This window comes from Dryobates pubescens, chromosome Z (assembly GCF_014839835.1).
Source record: "Dryobates pubescens isolate bDryPub1 chromosome Z, bDryPub1.pri, whole genome shotgun sequence".
NCBI lineage: Eukaryota > Metazoa > Chordata > Aves > Piciformes > Picidae > Dryobates > Dryobates pubescens.
This window is the reverse complement of record NC_071657.1, coordinates 58,964,163-58,982,312: the sequence shown is the minus strand read 5'-3', so window position 1 is coordinate 58,982,312 and position 18,150 is coordinate 58,964,163. Positions and strand designations below refer to the sequence as shown.

Below are 18,150 nucleotides of genomic sequence, written 5' to 3'. Positions count from 1 at the left end.
CTTTATTGATGATCTGGATGAGGGCATTGAGTCCATCATCAGTAAATTTGCTGACGACACCAAGCTGGGGGCAGGAGTTGATCTGCTGGAGGATAGAGAGGCTCTGCAGAGGGACCTCGACAGGCTGGACAGATGGGCAGAGTCCAACGGCATGAGATTGAACACATCCAAGTGCCGGGTTCTGCACATTGGCCACAACAACCCCATGCAGAGCTACAGGCTGGGGTCAGAGTGGCTGGACAGCGGACAGGCAGAGAGGGACCTGGAGGTGCTGGTCGACAGTAGGCTGAACATGAGGCTGCAGTGTGCCCAGGCAGCCAAGAGGGCCAATGGGATCCTGGCCTGCATCAGGAACGGTGTGGCCAGCAGGAGCAGGGAGGTCATTCTGTCCCTGTACACTGCACTGGTTAGGCCACACCTCGAGTACTGTGTCCAGTTCTGGGCCCCTCAGTTTAGGAAGGACATTGAAACACTTGAACATGTCCAGAGAAGGGCAACGAAGTTGGTGAGGGGTTTGGAACACAAGCCCTACGAGGAGAGGCTGAGGGAGCTGGGGTTGCTTAGCCTGGAGAAGAGGAGACTCAGGGGTGACCTTATTACTCTCTACAACTACCTGAAGGGAGGTTGTAGAGAGACGGATGTTGGTCTCTTCTCCCAGGCAGCCAGTACCAGAACAAGAGGACACAGTCTCAGGCTGCACCAGGGGAGGTTTAGGCTGGATGTTAGGAAGAAGTTCTATACAGAGAGAGTGACTGCACATTGGAATGGGCTGCCTGGGGAGGTGGTGGAGTCACCGTCATTGAAGGTGTTCAGGAGGAGACTTGATGGGGTGCTTGGTTGCATGGTTTAGTTGATTAGGTGGGTTGGATTGGTTGATGGGTTGGACGTGATGATCTTGAAGGTCTCTTCCAACCTGGTTTATTCTATGTATTCTATGTATTCTATTCTATGTATTCTATGTATTCTGCAGGAGATGACTTATTTCTATTCCACTTTCTGTTTCTGTTTTGGTTATTTGTTGTATCCATTTTTCAAGACTCTTGGCTTATGAAGTTGATGCTTCCCAAGTTAGTTCATGAGAAGGTATTTTTCATTTATGTGAAAATAATGATTGCATTTTGAAGTCATAAATATCTCCTCTATGTAATTATAGCAGAGAATTTCAACTCATGTCCATCCATCTTTATGTTATGGGCAAAGCTAGGAAACTGTAATGTTATTGAAAGCCCCTTGGGCACACACATTACAACACAAGCTGTAATTACCTCACCAAACCCGTTTTTTTTTCCATAGAACTGTGCCAGTGCACAGAGCAAAGAAAGGATGGGGGTAAAACATAAATGTAATGAATTAAAATTGGCTTCCCTCATCTGCCGCAGAAGATGGAAGGTTGAAGAAAGCAAGATGAGAAAGAAGTCTCATGGTTAAGGTAGCTGAGTGCTGTCAGGCTAAAGGAGGCAATCCCTACCCCCACCGCCGGATTTGCATAGGATGCAAGCAAGTCACTTACAGCTAAATAAATGGTCATTAAGTATGCATGTCACATTTTCTGCATGCTCTGCTTAACACTTTTAGGTTTCTGTTGCTAAAGTGCTGAGCACTTAAAACTGCAGTGGAAGTTATACTTCAGTCCATTCCCTCTTCTAAAATGTTTGGTGGCTGGGACTGTTGGCACCACAGATTCCAGGCTACCTTTTTATTTTAATTCCTCCTGATGGGCAATACTAAAGTAATTTTTAGCAGTATCTTTTTCCTCTAGGCCTCAATTTCAACATCAAATCCTTTCAAACCAGTGTATGGAAAATATAGGAAGTTAATGAAATAGTATGAAAGCACCCTGGGAATGTCCAAAAATATCCACCAGAGATTTAATAACTCCCCTTCAGATAAGAGGTTCCACGGCCATGGGATAGTTTGGTTTGGCCTTCAAGAGGGTCACAACAGACCAAAGGCTTTTCAGAACCTGCTGAGTAGTTCAGAATAGTTCAGGCCATTAAGAAGATAAGGGAAAAAAAAAAAAAAACCAAGAGGAAAGATGAGACATAAGATGAGTTAGTATAAGTTCTTTACATTGTGAAACTGGTTAATTTACTTCTTACTGGAAACAAGAGAATTTAGGCATCACAAGTATTATCTAAAATCAGATTTGTTTCCACTGTGTGTATCAGCTGGAAGACAGAAACCTACTTATTAGTAGCATTAATAACATATATTCACCTTTCAACACAACTTAGTAATTTACTTGAGAATAGTTTGAAATTCATACAATGTCTAACATTTCTTACTTTAGCAGTTGTGCAAATCAACTGAGCTTTTATAAAGCACATGCAAGTAAAAGCTATGCTGAAATGGCATTAAAAAATTAAAGTACCCATCAAGAATATATGACAAACCACTCAATTTCTTCAAATCTAGCCATTGTGAAATTAGTAAGTGAATAGGTAGATGAGTGTGAATATATACAGAATCCAAATCTGTTAAGATTTTGAAGCAACCTGAATTCTGCACTATAAGCAACCAATGAAGAAGAAACTGAAATGTGTGCCATGTATCCTATTCAGTACATATTTACAAATGGCTGACCACACCCCTACCTGATTATAAACCAATACAATCCCTAAATAACCTGGTGTATGATTCATGAAACACCTTTTGTATAATGCTGCACAGCACTGGCAAAGCCCCAGTGATTTGGCAACTGGCTAGTCTCCAAGAGGAATTATGCAGCAGGAAAAGGAGGGGCTGCCCAGCCTGGTTTCTTGTGCATGCTGGAAAAAACTGGTCTCCCTCCACACACTTTGCTTCCAGCCCAACCTCCAGCTGCCCTTTGGTGCTGGTCTGCAGCCATTTCACTGATCAGAAGTGAAAAAACAAAAGGTGTATTTTAAAGCAGTAAAACAGAGACAGTGAGCAAAGTTGTTGTGCCTAGACTGCCTTTTTACAGAAATCTGGAAGCCAGTTTCAGAACCAGATTCACTCTGGATGCAGCTTTGAGCGAGAAAGGACATCATCTTAAGTATGAAGAACCTAATATGCAAAAACAGATCGGGCAGTATACCATCTAAGTCTGGAAAGGTTGTTCATCCATACAGACATATACAGATGGAAATCCCTGGCAAACTGTGGCAAGTTGTGCCAGGCGATGGAGATTGGAGGAAGCCAAGAAGGAAAGCAAGACCATGAGAGGTGGGCAAAAGTGCCTATTAAATTGTTAAAATTTTAATGTATTTTCAAACAGTTCTATGTAACATGAGGAGACTTTGCCCCAGTCTAGGAAATGACTTTTAGAATTTGAATACATAGAATACATAGAATAAACCAGGTTGGAAGAGACCTTCAAGATCATCGCGTCCAACCCATCAACCAATCCAACACCACCTAAACAACTAACCCATGGCACCAAGCACTCCATCAACTCTCCTCCTGAGCACCTTCAATGATGGCGACTCCACCACCTCCCCAGGAAGCCCATTCCAATGTGCAATCACTCTCTCTGTAGAGAACTTTTTCCTAACATCCAGCCTAAACCTCCCCTGGTGCAGCCTGAGACTGTGTCCTCTTGTTCTGGTACTGGCTGCCTGGGAGAAGAGACCAACATCCGTCTCTCTACAACCTCCCTTCAGGTAGTTGTAGAGAGTGATAAGGTCACCCCTGAGTCTCCTCTTCTCCAGGCTAAGCAACCCCAGCTCCCTCAGCCTCTCCTCATAGGGCTTGTGTTTCAAACCCCTCACCAACTTCGTTGCTCTTCTCTGGACTTGTTCCAGCAAGTCAACATCCTTCCTAAACTGAGGGGCCCAGAACTGGAAACAGTACTCGAGGTGCAGCCTAACCAGTGCATATAATCCATCTGGCAAAATCTGCCATTGGTGGCTCTATCACTTTCATAACTTTTGGAAAAGAATCTCATCCACAGTATGTATCTGCAATGTCTTTCTTGCCACAAGTAGATTTGGCCTATCACCCTTTTTATATTGATTATACAAAATGACAAGTTTTCAATACCAATTATTACAAAAAGCACCAACAACTCAGCTGCCAGTATATTCCTGAGGTGGAATTCCAGACAGCTATTATTGCACACACAGACTCCTTTAAAAATTAAAAAAAAAAAAAAGAAAAAGAAAAATAGGGAAGAATTTGCTATAGTCCCAAAGCTAGTAGAAACTATTAAAAACAACTGTTAACTGCAAGTAAAATGCCCTATAACAATCATCAGTTACATTCCTTTCATTATTCCTAGTAATGGTGATTGTTTTTAATTCTATTAACATCAATGGATTTTGCAATTATTTTGCTTTACTTAAGAAAATATTTGTGGCTGCTACGTTTGGGAATGCCAAAGAAGTAGCTACTTCTAAAAGATATTTATTAGATTTATACAATAGGGTTTGGGTAGGATTTTAGGCTTGCTCTTAGAAAGAAGTTCTTCACAGAAAGAGTGATTTCCTGTTGGAATAGGCTGCCCAGGGAGGTGGTGGGGTCAATGTCCCTGGAAGTGTTTAAGAAAAGCCTGGATGAGGCACTTAGCACCTTGGTCTAGTTGATTAGTTAGGGTTAGGTGGTCGGTTGGACTTGATGATCTTGGAGGTCTCTTCCAACCTGGCTGATTCCTGTGATTCTGTGATGATTTGAGTAATTCTTGCTAGAAGAGCAATTTCCTGAGGTTTAAAAATAACGCCAGCGCTTAATATTAAAACTTAGTGCTTTGGTGTTGTAAGTAGCCTAGCACAGTTATTTAATACAACCACAACAATGCATGTCCATGTCTTCTGTGAAGAAGCATATGTATTTTTAAAGGCCAACAAAAAGAGAACAGTGAAGCCAGTCTACAGTTTTCCTCTCTTGATAAGCAATATTAATGGCAGTTGAACCATTGCCCAAAAACGTAGGCTTGTCAGCAAGGCATCACAGAGAATCAGAAATGTATTTCACCACATTTGAAATGTCTAGTGAATGATAAAATGAATGGCACTGTGACACTGTCCCTTGGCAGGAATATAGGCAATTTTATGTATGATTTGTTTTAAGGAGGGGAGTGGGGAGAAGTACCTCAGTCTGTTCAGGAAAAAGTGGCTTTCACGTTTTTACACTTGACATAACACATGCCACAACAGTTCTTCTTTCAGTCTACTAAGTGACATAAAATCACCCTTAAAATGCACCTTTTATCTAAAAAAACCCTAAACTCATCATCTAGCAATGCCTGCCAGGCATGAAAATTGTCCTGAGTTTTTCTGCAAGAGCCTTGAATATTCAGGAGCAGTACCCAATAAATTTTTGTATGCAATTAGTGTGTAGTATGAATACTCTTTGTAACACTGAATACAAATTAGCAGCATGAGCTCAGCATGCTTCAAGCCTACTGTGGCAGTTTTAGGCTATACCTTTAAAATTTAGCTGCAGATTTTGAGCAGAAACTAGAAAAATATAAATAAGTCACTATATTGTGTGAAAAGGAAAACAAAAGATTCTAAACAAATTCATTGGACAGAATGTCTGGGATAAGAAAGGTGTACCATAACAATCTTTAACATTTCATTTCTATCCCCATTCATTTTCTTTTCTCTGGCTTGGCTGTTCTGCTTCTGTTTGTGAGATAATAATGCTTCTGGCTGGCCTTGAAGATAAGAACTAACATTCCTCCCTCTCAACAACTCTTCTCCTCTGGTATAGCGGGGAGGAGTTTTGGGGGGCAGTGAAGCAGCTTCCCCAGTCTCTGGGGGAACCAGAGCGGGGCCAGGGAAGTTTCCATGTTATTTGCTAATTGTAAATACCTGTATGATATTGTAAGTACTGCATATTTTGTACATATTCCATTGCAGAGTGTAGCTTTTGCTTGTAAATACAGCTTTCATTTGCTTCTAACCAAGTTAGTTGTGCTGAGTTAATGTTGATGGGAAACTTCAACCCACCACACCTACAATCTCTCCTAGAAGGTGCTGTTTGGCTCCAGACAGTGATTTTTAATATCACTCATAGTGTTCCACAGCCAACTAAGAAATGTAGCTATATGGGCGTTTTAGACCAACTGCTACCTTCATAGCCAGTTGCACTAGAGGAAACCCAGAAATATTCCATTACTGTTTTCAGAAATAACACTCATCAGCTATGTTTTAAGTAAGATTATCATTTAGACCTCCTTTTTTTTTTTTTTCATATGAAACTACTTTTGTGGCATTTTCCTGGTTAAGCAATATTTGATGTGAAATATATACCAAATAGCTTTTTCCTCTTGCTATTCACAAGACAAACTATTAATTCATCTCACTCCAAACTTTACTGTCTCTGTAAAGCTCATATGGAACTGTCTATATTTACCATTTCTGCTGGTACATAGAAGCAGTGCCAGTGAGGTTGGAGAGATTGTATCTGCTCATACCTTCTATCCGTAGGATACAGCTCCACAGTAATGACATCTAGAGAGTTCCACGCTGAGATGGTGAGGCCATTGTAGAGGCACAGCATACCTATCATCATGGATTCACTGGTCCCAAACCACAGGAAAAAACAGCTGATGCCAGAGAGAACCATGGAACCACCTAGTTACAACACGGATGAAACAAACATCAAGTGGAGAAGTATTTAAACAGCGATCTCTCTTTGTTTTTGTCTGTTCTACAAACACTATGTAGCTAAATAACTGACCCATATATTTGAGGTAAAACCTAAAAAGACCTCTGCAGGTAACACCAGCCAGGTAAACAAACATTGTAAGGGATTCATAGATAAAACATAACTTGTAAAATATTGGGAAATATCGCAACTGGAACTCTCTCTGAACTCCCAAACTTCCCCAGCTGCGTGGGGAAAACTGCCCACATTGTTCCTTGTTCATCATCATCCACAATAACAAGAAACGTGGTCATACATTGTAGCAATAAAGACACTGAGTGGGAATTGCATTTTTATAGATATATTCTTGTAGAAAATGAATGGAATGAACTACCACATAGTTATTCAAATTGAAAATTGAAACCAGATTTGTCATCACAAGTAATTCACAGGAGATATCTTTTCAGTTCTGTTACTTTCCAAAATACTAACAGGCAAAGGACTGCTGATTCTTCCAAGTAGCTTCTTCACCAGCTGAGGGTCACTTTCCTTTCAGCTGGAGAAAAGCCAGTGGCCAGTATTCTCCAAAATCTCATCCCAAATGCTTAAATAATGATTTTGTAATATCAGCATGGAAGAGCAATGACTGATAATTTGGCATAGCAGAACTGGTTACAGAACCATTTGTTCCTAGAGGGTCTAAAGTGGGGCTTTTTTAACTGGAATTTACGATGATGTATAAAAAAACGTATCTGCAGAAGGATATGTTGCTTCTCTTTGAACCAAATTCTTGAAAAAGAAAGACCTTTAGGATTTGGTGGTTTTCCCTGTTTTAAAGTGAAGCCCCTACCTAGCATTGTTAACCGCCCAATTCTATCCATCAGGAGAGCAGACACAATATTCCCCGGTAACACTGCCAAAGTTCCCAGGAAATTAACAAAGTAAATCCAGTAGGCACTGTAGTCATCATCAAAAGAAATCTGGCATCCTGTCCTGATGTGGTAAAATGTGCAATTTATCAACTCGCTGTCAACAAATTTATATTGCTCGAAATCTGTGGAAAGAAGAAGAAAGAGTTCAGCTAACAGCTGACACCATGTGCAGCTTTTGATTAAAAGCATTTCAAGTTCAGACAATTTTAATGACAACTGAGGGCTTTCACAGCTTTCTAAAATGGGGATAGTTACTGCTGTTAATTTTGGTACCTTTCTATCTTAATTGAAAAATAGGCAAAACTCAAGAAAAAGAGCATCACGGCTTTGAATTAGGCAAGTTACATTGCTGTTTTCCAGATCTGCTTGGACTGTATTTGGTTGAGGCCTATCAGCACCGGCGACCTTGCATAAAAACACTGGGTATCTGCAAGTTTCTATCTCTTGGTCTTGCTCAATATCAGACCTCCTATCTTCACACCAGACAGCTTTTCAGATGAAACCACTGATACTGGTCCGTACAGTTTACTTCCTTTAAAACAAAACATTCCTACACAATTCAGATTAAATTTATTTTCATTTCAGAGAAGGCTTCATGGTCTTCAGCTCAAACATAGATGACTTACTACACACAAAGTTCAGTCCATTCTTCTGCTACTGTTTTGCAGGTATTACCCTACACTTTCACTTCCTGTCAGCTTTATAACCCTGAGTCAACCCTGAGTTACAGGAAAGTATTAGGAAGTGCCTCATCTTTCCAAGAAGCTTAGTTGGCTCCATTCTACTTTCATTATCTTTCATTAAACTGAAAAAAACCCCAACCAACCAAAACCTGCAACCAAAATAACAAACCCCAAAGAATTCTCTGTTTAAACATATGAAAACATGCATTCACATTTTTGTAACAATACTTATGAGAGTGGGAATGATTATAGATTAGGTATTTGAATCCTGAAGTCAGATTTCCATGCCACAGCAAGCACAGTGAACAAAGTATTTCACCATTTAATTAAATAGCTAGTCAAACAGTTTAGTTAGTCCCATTTAGTCTAAATAAAAATACACTAGTTAAAACAACCAGTAAAGAAGTAAATATACATTATCCTCTCTGAACTGAATCTCTTTAGAGATTAATAAACCATAGAAATGTTTTCTCTCTGACTCAGTATTAGGCCTCTATCTGGTATCTCTAGTGTAGGTGTGATCCTTTCACTTTTCTGTTATAAAATTTTGCAGTCCTGTTGCTTTCAGTAGCTTTTAGTTCCCTACAAGAGGACTTGGGAGGACTTCTTTTATGACTTATTATAAATGCAGAAATTACAAACATGAGAATATGTGGCTGAATAATGAATGTTCAAGGATTATTCTCATAATACCTGTGTTGTAGAAGGTGGTATTCACAAAAGTACAGTTCCTGAAGTATGTGTTCAGTGAAGTAATGTCTTCAAACACACAGTTCTTAAAAAGCGAATCTTCAAAGATTACTGATTTAAACTTCATCATGATAAATCTGCTCAATACAAATATTTTGTCAGTTTACCTTCATAGATTACAAAGAGCAACAGGTCAAGCTGATGCAGCTGTACAAGTCTAAAACATCTCAACTACAGTAACATGGATTCTTCAAATGCATTCTGGGGATTAAGATTAGCTGATTCTAGAGTACTACTGTTCAGAAAAAGCATTCACACTAAAAATAGTTCCACATAGCTAAGGCTTATGACTGGTAATAAAACTTCTTTGATAATATTTCTACTATTACTTGTGTTTAACTACCAGCTCAAAGCAATTTCATGGTATTTATGGAATAGTCTTGTAAAATTGCAATTAATTGTATTTTGACCTCACAGTCAGAAATTGGGAAGCTGTGTTCAAGAAGCTCAGTCTCTTGGAACAAACAAGGACCTGCTAGTACAAGGCTGGAAAGAGAGAATTATTTTAAGAGTCATAATTTCTCCAAATGAACACCCCATGCAGCTTTTTGTCAGTAGTTGTTCTTACTTCTGTATGTCCTACTGACTCCTAGCAAGGTCTTTGATCATGATTGTCAATAAAGTAATTAAGAAAAAAAGACAATGATCAAGTGTATTACTGGTAGTAACTTTCTACATCAATGTCATTAGAGTAAAACAATGCTGTAAGCCTTTTTTGCTACAGTTCCAACAAATAATAACATTATGCTAATTGAATAAAACCACCAACAAAGAGATGTAGAAATATAGAATTGCTTTTATTAAATAGTCTTTCATTTCACATCAAGGTGTAGAAAAAGCTACACCTAAAACCAGGACAATTTTGCTGGCAGACTTCACCCAAAGTGGCAACAGTTTGAACAAAGTTGTTGGAATCACATTGTTAGGAGAAAGGAAAGCAAAAGCTAATTGTGTTTATCACAGGAAAAATACTGATTAGTTCTCTTTGTGTAATGGTCAGAACAATGGTGTTTGGAGCACACTAGTTTTAGTTACTGTATAATTTTTCATTCATGAAAGACTCTGATTAAAATCAGGCTGGGGTTCAGTGTCAACTCATTATAGTTTTTCATGTAGCACTTTCCATTTTAAAATGCAGCCTAATTCCAGAGGAGAACAAAGAAAATTTAACAATTAGATTAGTCATTCGGAATAGAAACAATAGACTCAGTGTCTTACATTCTTCTGATGCACTTTTTACCTTTGTGCATGAAATGTGTGGCAACTATATTGAAATTGGTCATAAGAATATCATTGCAATGATTTGAATTTAAAACCCAATAGAAAAGTACTGAAGTGACAAGTACTGGTGAATCTTCTAGTTAAGAAAGAACGTGAAGGAAACACTGAGACTGGAGGCAAATGGAGAACTGAAGTCTTCAAATGAGTTCATACTTCTGTGGAAAATGTTTTGTGAATCTCAAACAACTGCAGAGGCTTATTAAACGTGCACATTTAAAAGAATAAGTTTGTGGTTCAGAGTAGATTAATGTTAGTTTCAGTGTTCCGCAAGAATTTTCAGTTCAAACTGTTAATACTTCAGTTGAGAGAGTGCTGTTAGTTACTGACAGTAGATGGTTCTTCAATTGTTGGGGAATATGTACCTTCTGTAAAGGAGTAGGACTGGTATGCTATGACTAGTTTTAAAAGTAGATCACTGCTATTTTTCACTACAATGCATAAAGCTTTAACTGTGTCAAAACACAAGTTTTATAAAAGTAATTTTTAAATCTCTGTATTACCAAAATCACAAATTTTATTCTCTTAGACATATTTTCCTGTGAAAATCACAGAATCACAGTACTGTCTGGGTTGGCAGAGAGCTGAAGGATCATCTAGTTCCAAGCTCCCTGTAATGGGCAGGGACACTTTCCACTAGATCAGGTTGCACAGAGCCACATCCAGCTTGGCCTTAAAAATCTCCAGGGATGGGGCTTCTACCACCTTCCTGGGCAACCTGTTCCAGTGTCTCACCACCCTTATGGTGATGAACTTCTTCCTAAAATCTAATCTAAATCTACCCTCCTCTAGCTTTGATTCATTCCCCCTAGTCCTATCACTACCTGACACCCTAAAAAGTCCCTCCCCAGCTTTCTTGTAGGCCCCCTTAAGATACTGAAAGGCTGCAATAGGGTCTCCTCAGATCCTTCTCTTCTCCAAACTGAACAACTCAAACTCTTTCAGGCTGTCCTCATAGGAGAGGAGCTCCAGCCCTCTGATCATCCTTGTGGCCCTTCTCTGGACACGTTCCAGCACAACCACATCCTTCCTGTAGTAGGGGCTCCAGAACTGGGTGCAATACTCCAGGTGGGGTCTCATCAGAGCAGAGTATGGGAGGAGAACCACCTCCCTCAACCTGCTGGCCACACTTCTCTTGATGCAGCCTAGGATCTGGTTGGCTTTGGGCTGCAAGTGCACACTGCTGGCTCCTGTTGAACTTCTCATCCACCAGCACCCCCAAGTCTTTTTCTTTAGGACTGCTCTCAAGCCAGTAACTGCCCAGCCCATATCAGTGCCTGGGATTGCCCTAATCCAGATGCAGGACCCTACACCTGGTCTTCTTGAACTTGTTGAGGTTGGCTTGGGTCCACCTCTCCAGCCTGTCAAGGTCCCCATGGATGGCATTCTTTCTCTCCAGTGTATCAGCCACACCATACAGCCTGGTGTTGTTGGCAAATTTGCTGAGGGTGCACTCAATGCCACTGTCCATGTCACTGATGAAGATGTTAAACAAGACCCAGTACTGATCCCTAAGGGACATTTGTCACTGGCCTCCACTTGGACACAGACACACTGACAGCCACCCTTTGGGTACAGCAATCAAACTAGTTCTTTATCCACTGAATGGTCCTTCCATCAAATCCATAAATAACAGTTATTCAGCACCATGACTTCCAAGAGACCTTTCATGTGGTTCTTTGGTATGTGTTTTAAAAGAAACCAGGAACATGTTTGATTTTCCCCTAGCTATCTAAAAAGCCCAGATAGAATCTTAATATGTTTGGCTTTGGTTAAAAACTACAAAATTCATTGCCAATGTGTTCCTTCCTATTTCAGATCTGTTCATAGTTTTAAATGATTTACAGTAACTTCTAGCATACACTTTCCTGTGATAAGATTCTAACCTCTCAATATTTAGCATTTTCACAGAAGCTTCTTTTGTCAATACAAGAAAACAACTAGCAACAGAGTCGACAGTATGTCCTTCACCACCATTTAAAATCCTGCATGTCTTGGGCCTGAAAACCTTTGAATCTCACTATGAAGTGTCAATAGCTTTGGCTTTTCAGTCTGTTTTTTCACGATGACATGGAAGCTGGGTTTACATAAAAGATCCTTACACAGGAACCACCAGTGCATTTACAGATCCACTTCTTCCCATGCTCCATGACTCACAGGAAATCAAGAACATAAATAAATGCTTATTAAAAAGCAACAAACACATCTATCATTAGCTAACGGAGAAAAAATATTAAATTATTAGCACACGCTTTAAAACATGCTCTTTTTTAATTTTTTTTTTAAAAATTCCATCCAAGTCAGGATACTAGAAAATCCCCAAACCTGTCATTGATGTATTCTCCATTGCTGTGAATCTGATTTTCCAGTGTGAAGTTGAAGACAAAATGTGAAACCGCCTCATTGTGGAAATGTTTTACTCGGGATGCATACTCGTCTGACTGCAGGTGTTTAATGACATCAGGAAACCAGACAGATAAGCCATAGTAGCTGTGAAAACCAGAAAAAGTTCACTCAGCTATTTCACTTGTTCAGAAATCTGTCCAAGGTGAGGATGAGCAGCCCCCTCACTTCCTTATGTGATGAAGCACTTGCTCCATCATCATAAAGTTATCCATAAAATAAAAATACTGAAAGACGCTGACACCAGAAGGTACCATTTTTTTAAAAGCTGATACTAGTGAGTCAGAGTTGCAACTATGAACAGACTAACTGATAAATATAACATTTTGGGGAAAGATGCTGAATAAAACCACCCTGAACAAAAAGGGTAATCATAGTGAGAAAAGTTTGCAAGCACATGATTCCTCTCTCCATTGAAGTGTTTTAAGATCTCAGCCATTCTTACCCAAAAGACAGGGTGAACCATACAGCTGTAAGTTTGATTGTATTATCCTTCACTGGGTAGTTGAAGCATCTCATAAATGTCAGCCAAATCTGTAAATCATCAGAAATACATTTATTTTGCATCATATTTTGGACAATTTTTCCAAATTATAGAAGATTTTTGATTCTGATTTGCTTGTTTCTTCCGGGCATCAGGGAGAGCAGATCCGCTCTTCGATACTAGTCATAACTGTACTTCTTATATATTGATCTGCTATAGCCAGGTTGTGTGTTGCATGACTTTTCAGGTGATAAACCTTGGTTTCCAATACTTCATCATAGCTCTGGAAGGCTTTAAGATGCCAGCTTTTTGACATCTGTGGAAAGCTATTTTTTTTTTCCCAGTTAATAAACCTTTTCTCATTTTTCATTACAAAGTACTACCTAATTTTGGTTTTGCAAAGAAGTGGGGGAAAAAAAAGAGGCTAAGGACTAGCATCAATGAGCTAGTATTAAACTCTCTGAGACAGTTCTAACAGTTTTCTGGCCAAACATTTGATGTACTTAAAAATACAAGCTGATAGAATGCCTTATAAAGGTTTTTTGACGTTAACTGACACAATTTATTCACAACTTTACCAGTTGTAAGTAATGTGACCACCTCAAGTTCCTGATGATAATTTTTCATGTCATCATGTGTCACCTGTTTCCATAGATATATATACATATTCATTCCCAGTGATACTATACTGTGGTGCTTGGAGATATGGCTAGATAAGTATTTGCAACCACTTGTGTGAAAACAAACTCAACATTTCCCTCCTCAGAAGTTGTGGTCAACCTCTGTGATTCACTGGTGCCTCTTCCAGGTCACAAAACCAGAGCCTTACACTGGTTCCTGAATTTTCTACTTTCTTGGTAAATGTAGCATTGCAGCTATCATCCAGCATAAGCTCAATCAATTGAACCCATTTCTGAAGGCTAATTAAATAGAAGAAAGGTAACTACAGAAGAACAGAGTTGTTGTTACTTACACCATATAGCTCTGTGCGAATTCTAACAAAACACCTCCGGTACCACGTTCCTGTGTCGCTCTCTATTTCTATGAGCTCATCTATCTGTTTTGGAGTTTTGATTCTGTTAACCTACAAATAAAAATGGAACAGCAAATATTTGTATTTTCTTGAGCCATTAGCTGCCTTTCAAGGAGTATTGGAAGGTCTTAATAAATCTCATAAAAAATGAGCAGATATTAAACCTATGTCTACAGTAGAAATGTTTTAGAGATACATGGAGTAGTAGCTAAAGTTCCTTAAGGATTCAACTGTGTTGGAAAATCTCTAATTTCAAGGCATGTAGGAAATCTGTTCCTCTACCTGTTACCATCAGGTTCTGCTAGAGCATCCAAGTACAAGCCCCTAACATCACAAAAGATAAAACATTATTCAAACTCTCATTTAACCATGGAGTTTAATATCAATTTGTTTCTGACTTTATAGCATCCTTTCTAAAGGGGAGTTTTGACCTGCAAAGGCTGCTTCTGTGGAGAGAAAGAGAGGACTCTGTTTGTACCCTTTTGGGTTTGACTGTGGTCAGTTGCTTAATCAGTTGGAGGGCCAGTTTCTCCAAGCAAAAAACAGAATCCTAGACCGAGGGGCACCAGAGACAGAAAGAAGTTGATCTTTATCACCACGCAGCAAGCCTCATCTTGAGGTCGGTCAGGACCCTGTGCTGGTGGGGTTGTTGTACCTGCCACACTTGCTATCACAGAGTCGTTGAAAGTCTTTTGGTTAAGAATGCATTAAGGAATGCAAAAGGAATTGAAATGTCAAGAATTAATAATTGAATAACATTTTTCTTTTGTTCTTATTTCTCACAGTGTTAGAAAAGTCTGCATATTTCCACTTATTCCTGAAGTTTATGAAAGGACTTTTCATAAACTCACTTACAAAACATGCTGTACAAAAGACTAAGTTGAGTCCTCCAAGACCTCATACGTACAGGCATCCTGACATGCCACACCTCTGGGCAGAAAGAGCATGTCTTTCGAATCATATAAAAACCAATACCACACCTGTAGGCTCAGGGGAAGCCTTTTCACTGTCTTGGCTATCTGACTCATTTGGAGCCTTGGAGGAAAGGAATAGCCTGAGGAAAATTATATATCCCCAGCCCACTTTATGTGCCTGGTGAGGAAAAGGTCCTAGCCTTGATGGTTGTTTAACATGAAGAATGTCCTACTGAACCACAACAAGGGTCCATCTGGATCATGGAAATTCAGCTGTCAGTATATAAAGAATGAAAGAAAAAACAGTAAAGACCTATTTTAATGAAAATGGAAATAATGTTTAAAAGCCATGGCTACAAATATGCAATGTTTTAAGTTTTACAAAATCAAGACAAAGGAAAATGGTTGCTGGAAAAAAATTAGAAATTAATACATGACAACAAAAGAGTGGAGAGACTTTTGGTTTTCAGGATGCAAAGAGATTTTTTTTTTTACTTAAACATTTAAACTAACAAATCTAATGAAGGTATATTTTAAGGACCCATGAAGGTAATTAAGCATGTACATAAACATGCAACTTGAGTAGTCCTACCATTTCTATTAGTGCCACTGCTCTCAGCAGAGATTTTCAAAAGTATTAAGTGACCACCTCTGATGACAGTATATAGAATACATACATACTCTAAACCCAGCAGTTCATCCATTGAAGCCTTCTCTATTCTAAAGGTTTGAAGATAAAATCCTCAATAATATAAGTAACAAGAATAAACATGACTTGTGAAAAAAAGGTTATAGGAAAAGATTACATCAATGGAATCAGGAAACATATGAAAGGAAAGCACACTGAAACTATAAAAGTAATGGAGAAAAAGTTAACATGGTGTGTATTTGATGTGTATTTGATGTGTATCTGATTCAACTAGTGAGGGAGGAAAATATTAATGAATAAATTGTAGAGTGGTACTGGATGAAGATTTAGGAGAGCTATGTGGTACATTACTGAGACAAAATATTCCACTATCCAGAATTAACTGATACTAAGAGAGAAGAGATAACAAAGGATTTCTCAAACAAATTATGCATGTTTTTCTTCCCCTTGCCCCCCTCCCTCCCACCCTGAGTTTTTTAAGGTAAAGTGCTGATACTGCCCAATGATGCAATGATGCATTTGCTAATTATTTTAATGCAAACTAAAATTAGGGAGTTCTATACACATGCAGCCTTGGAATACATTATCTTGATATCTAGAGTTTAGTTTCCTCAATGTTCATAGCAATAACTAGCAGAAATCTCAAGAAAATGAGGGCTTTTCCTTATTTGTGTCTTATCAATGGTTGATTTATTAACAAAAATAGTCATAAATAATGAGCTAAGTTTATCATGGCTTAGTGTTACACTTTAACAACCACAGAGAAAGAACTTCTTTGATCACAAGAAATGAAAACAAGGATGTGCTTTTCTTCTTCATGGCTGCTTTAAGGCATGATGATGATGATGATGATGATGATGATGATAATAATAAACAAAAACAACACAGGTTGGAAGAGACCTTCAAGATCATCACATCCAACCCCTCAACCAATCCAACCCACCTAAACAATTAAACCATGGCACCAAGCACCCCATCAAGTCTCCTGAACACCACCACCTCCCCAGGCAGCCCATTCCAATGGGCAGTCACTCTCTCTGTATAGAACTTCATGATTACATCAAAGTAAACTGAGACTGTGACTGATCCTTCTTCCCACCTTTTTTCCCAGCACACTTCTGTCTTCCTTCTTGTGCCTAAACCAACACCATAGAGAGACAGATTCTGTGCTATGGTGGCTGACTGTACAATCCATCAATAATTATCAATGCTGTTAGAAAGAAAACAAAGTGATGGAAGGCAGGCATACTCTGTCTGATAGCATCTCACATCATCAAGAGCCAATTATTAAACCGCACTCTAGCTGTATGGTGTTAAGCAAATCCCTTTACTTGTCAGTGTAATCAGAAAATAAAATATTAGATTAGATGGGATGGGGGGGTAGGTCACCACTGTATCAGAGAACATGGTTTTAACATGACATGTACTAATCAGCCTTCTTTCAAGCTAAATATAGGAGTTCTTGAGTTCAACATCTTTATTGATGATGTGGATGAGAGAATTGAGTCTGTCGTCAGTAAATCTGCAGACGACACCAAGTTGGGAGCAGGAGTTGATCTGTTAGAGGGTAGGAGGAGGGCTCTCCAGAGGGACCTTGACAGGCTGGACAGATGGGTGGAGTCCAACATGATGGCATTCAACAAGTCCAAGTGCCGTGTTCTGCACTTGGTTGCAACAACCCCATGCAGCGCTACAGGCTGGGGTTGGAGTGGCTGGAGAGCAGCCAGACAGAAAGGGCCTAGTTTTTGCCTACTCTTCCTTTTATCATTGATGTATTTGAAAAAACTCTTCTTGTTTTCTTTCACTCCTCAGGTAGGATTCAGTTCCAAGAAGGCCTTGGCCTTCCTTTTCGCATCTCTACATTCTCTGGCAGTATCTTGATGTGGTGGGTTAACGCCATTTCTGAAAACAAAGAGGGGAGGGCTTGCAAGTGCTTTGCTTTCCCTGCAGGGTGTTTTCCCCCCTGGGAAACTGAGTCTGTTCCACTCCCGCATCCCTGCCCAGCTGGGGTATAAAAGGGAAGGCATTGGGGTCATTAGCTCTCCTTTTGGCTCCTGCCTCTCCACGTGGTTGGGCCTGATCCTTCTCCCTGATGCCTCCGTGCCTCTTCAGAGAAAAACTGGTTTTGTATTCTTCCTCTTTGCCCCACTCCCATCCATCCTTGTTCCTTGCCCTTGTGAACCTCACCTGTTATTGGTATATATATATATAGTTTTGTTTTGTTTAAAGAAAAACTGTTTACCTCTCTACTTCCAGGCCAACTCCAAATTATTGTTTGGTGGATTTGCTCCTTTTCCTTTTTTTTCCCCTCTCTGATGGGGGGGGGGGGGGAGTGGGGCAAGCAGGGGAGAGATTCTCAGCCTCGCCCCCATCTGAGCTCTTAACTTTTCTCCACATATTGTAAACCTCATATAAAGGTTCCATATCTGAATGGTCAATTTCTCCTCCAAAAAGAAACAGCCTATCAATACT

The 18,150-nt window shown here is 39.5% G+C and overlaps 1 protein-coding gene across 1 annotated transcript in view; it reads right to left on the bottom strand.

The window, feature by feature from the left end:
• SV2C (synaptic vesicle glycoprotein 2C) overlaps positions 1-18,150 on the bottom strand; it is a 130,095-nt gene that overhangs the window by 9,267 nt on the left and 102,678 nt on the right. Inside the window, exons 7-12 of the mRNA XM_054178798.1 lie at positions 14,056-14,166; positions 13,044-13,132; positions 12,521-12,685; positions 8,861-8,994; positions 7,403-7,606; positions 6,380-6,539 (exon numbers count right to left, since the gene is read on the bottom strand). Of these exons, the coding sequence (XP_054034773.1) occupies positions 6,380-6,539; positions 7,403-7,606; positions 8,861-8,994; positions 12,521-12,685; positions 13,044-13,132; positions 14,056-14,166 (863 nt within the window). The remainder of the gene's footprint in view (positions 1-6,379; positions 6,540-7,402; positions 7,607-8,860; positions 8,995-12,520; positions 12,686-13,043; positions 13,133-14,055; positions 14,167-18,150) is intronic.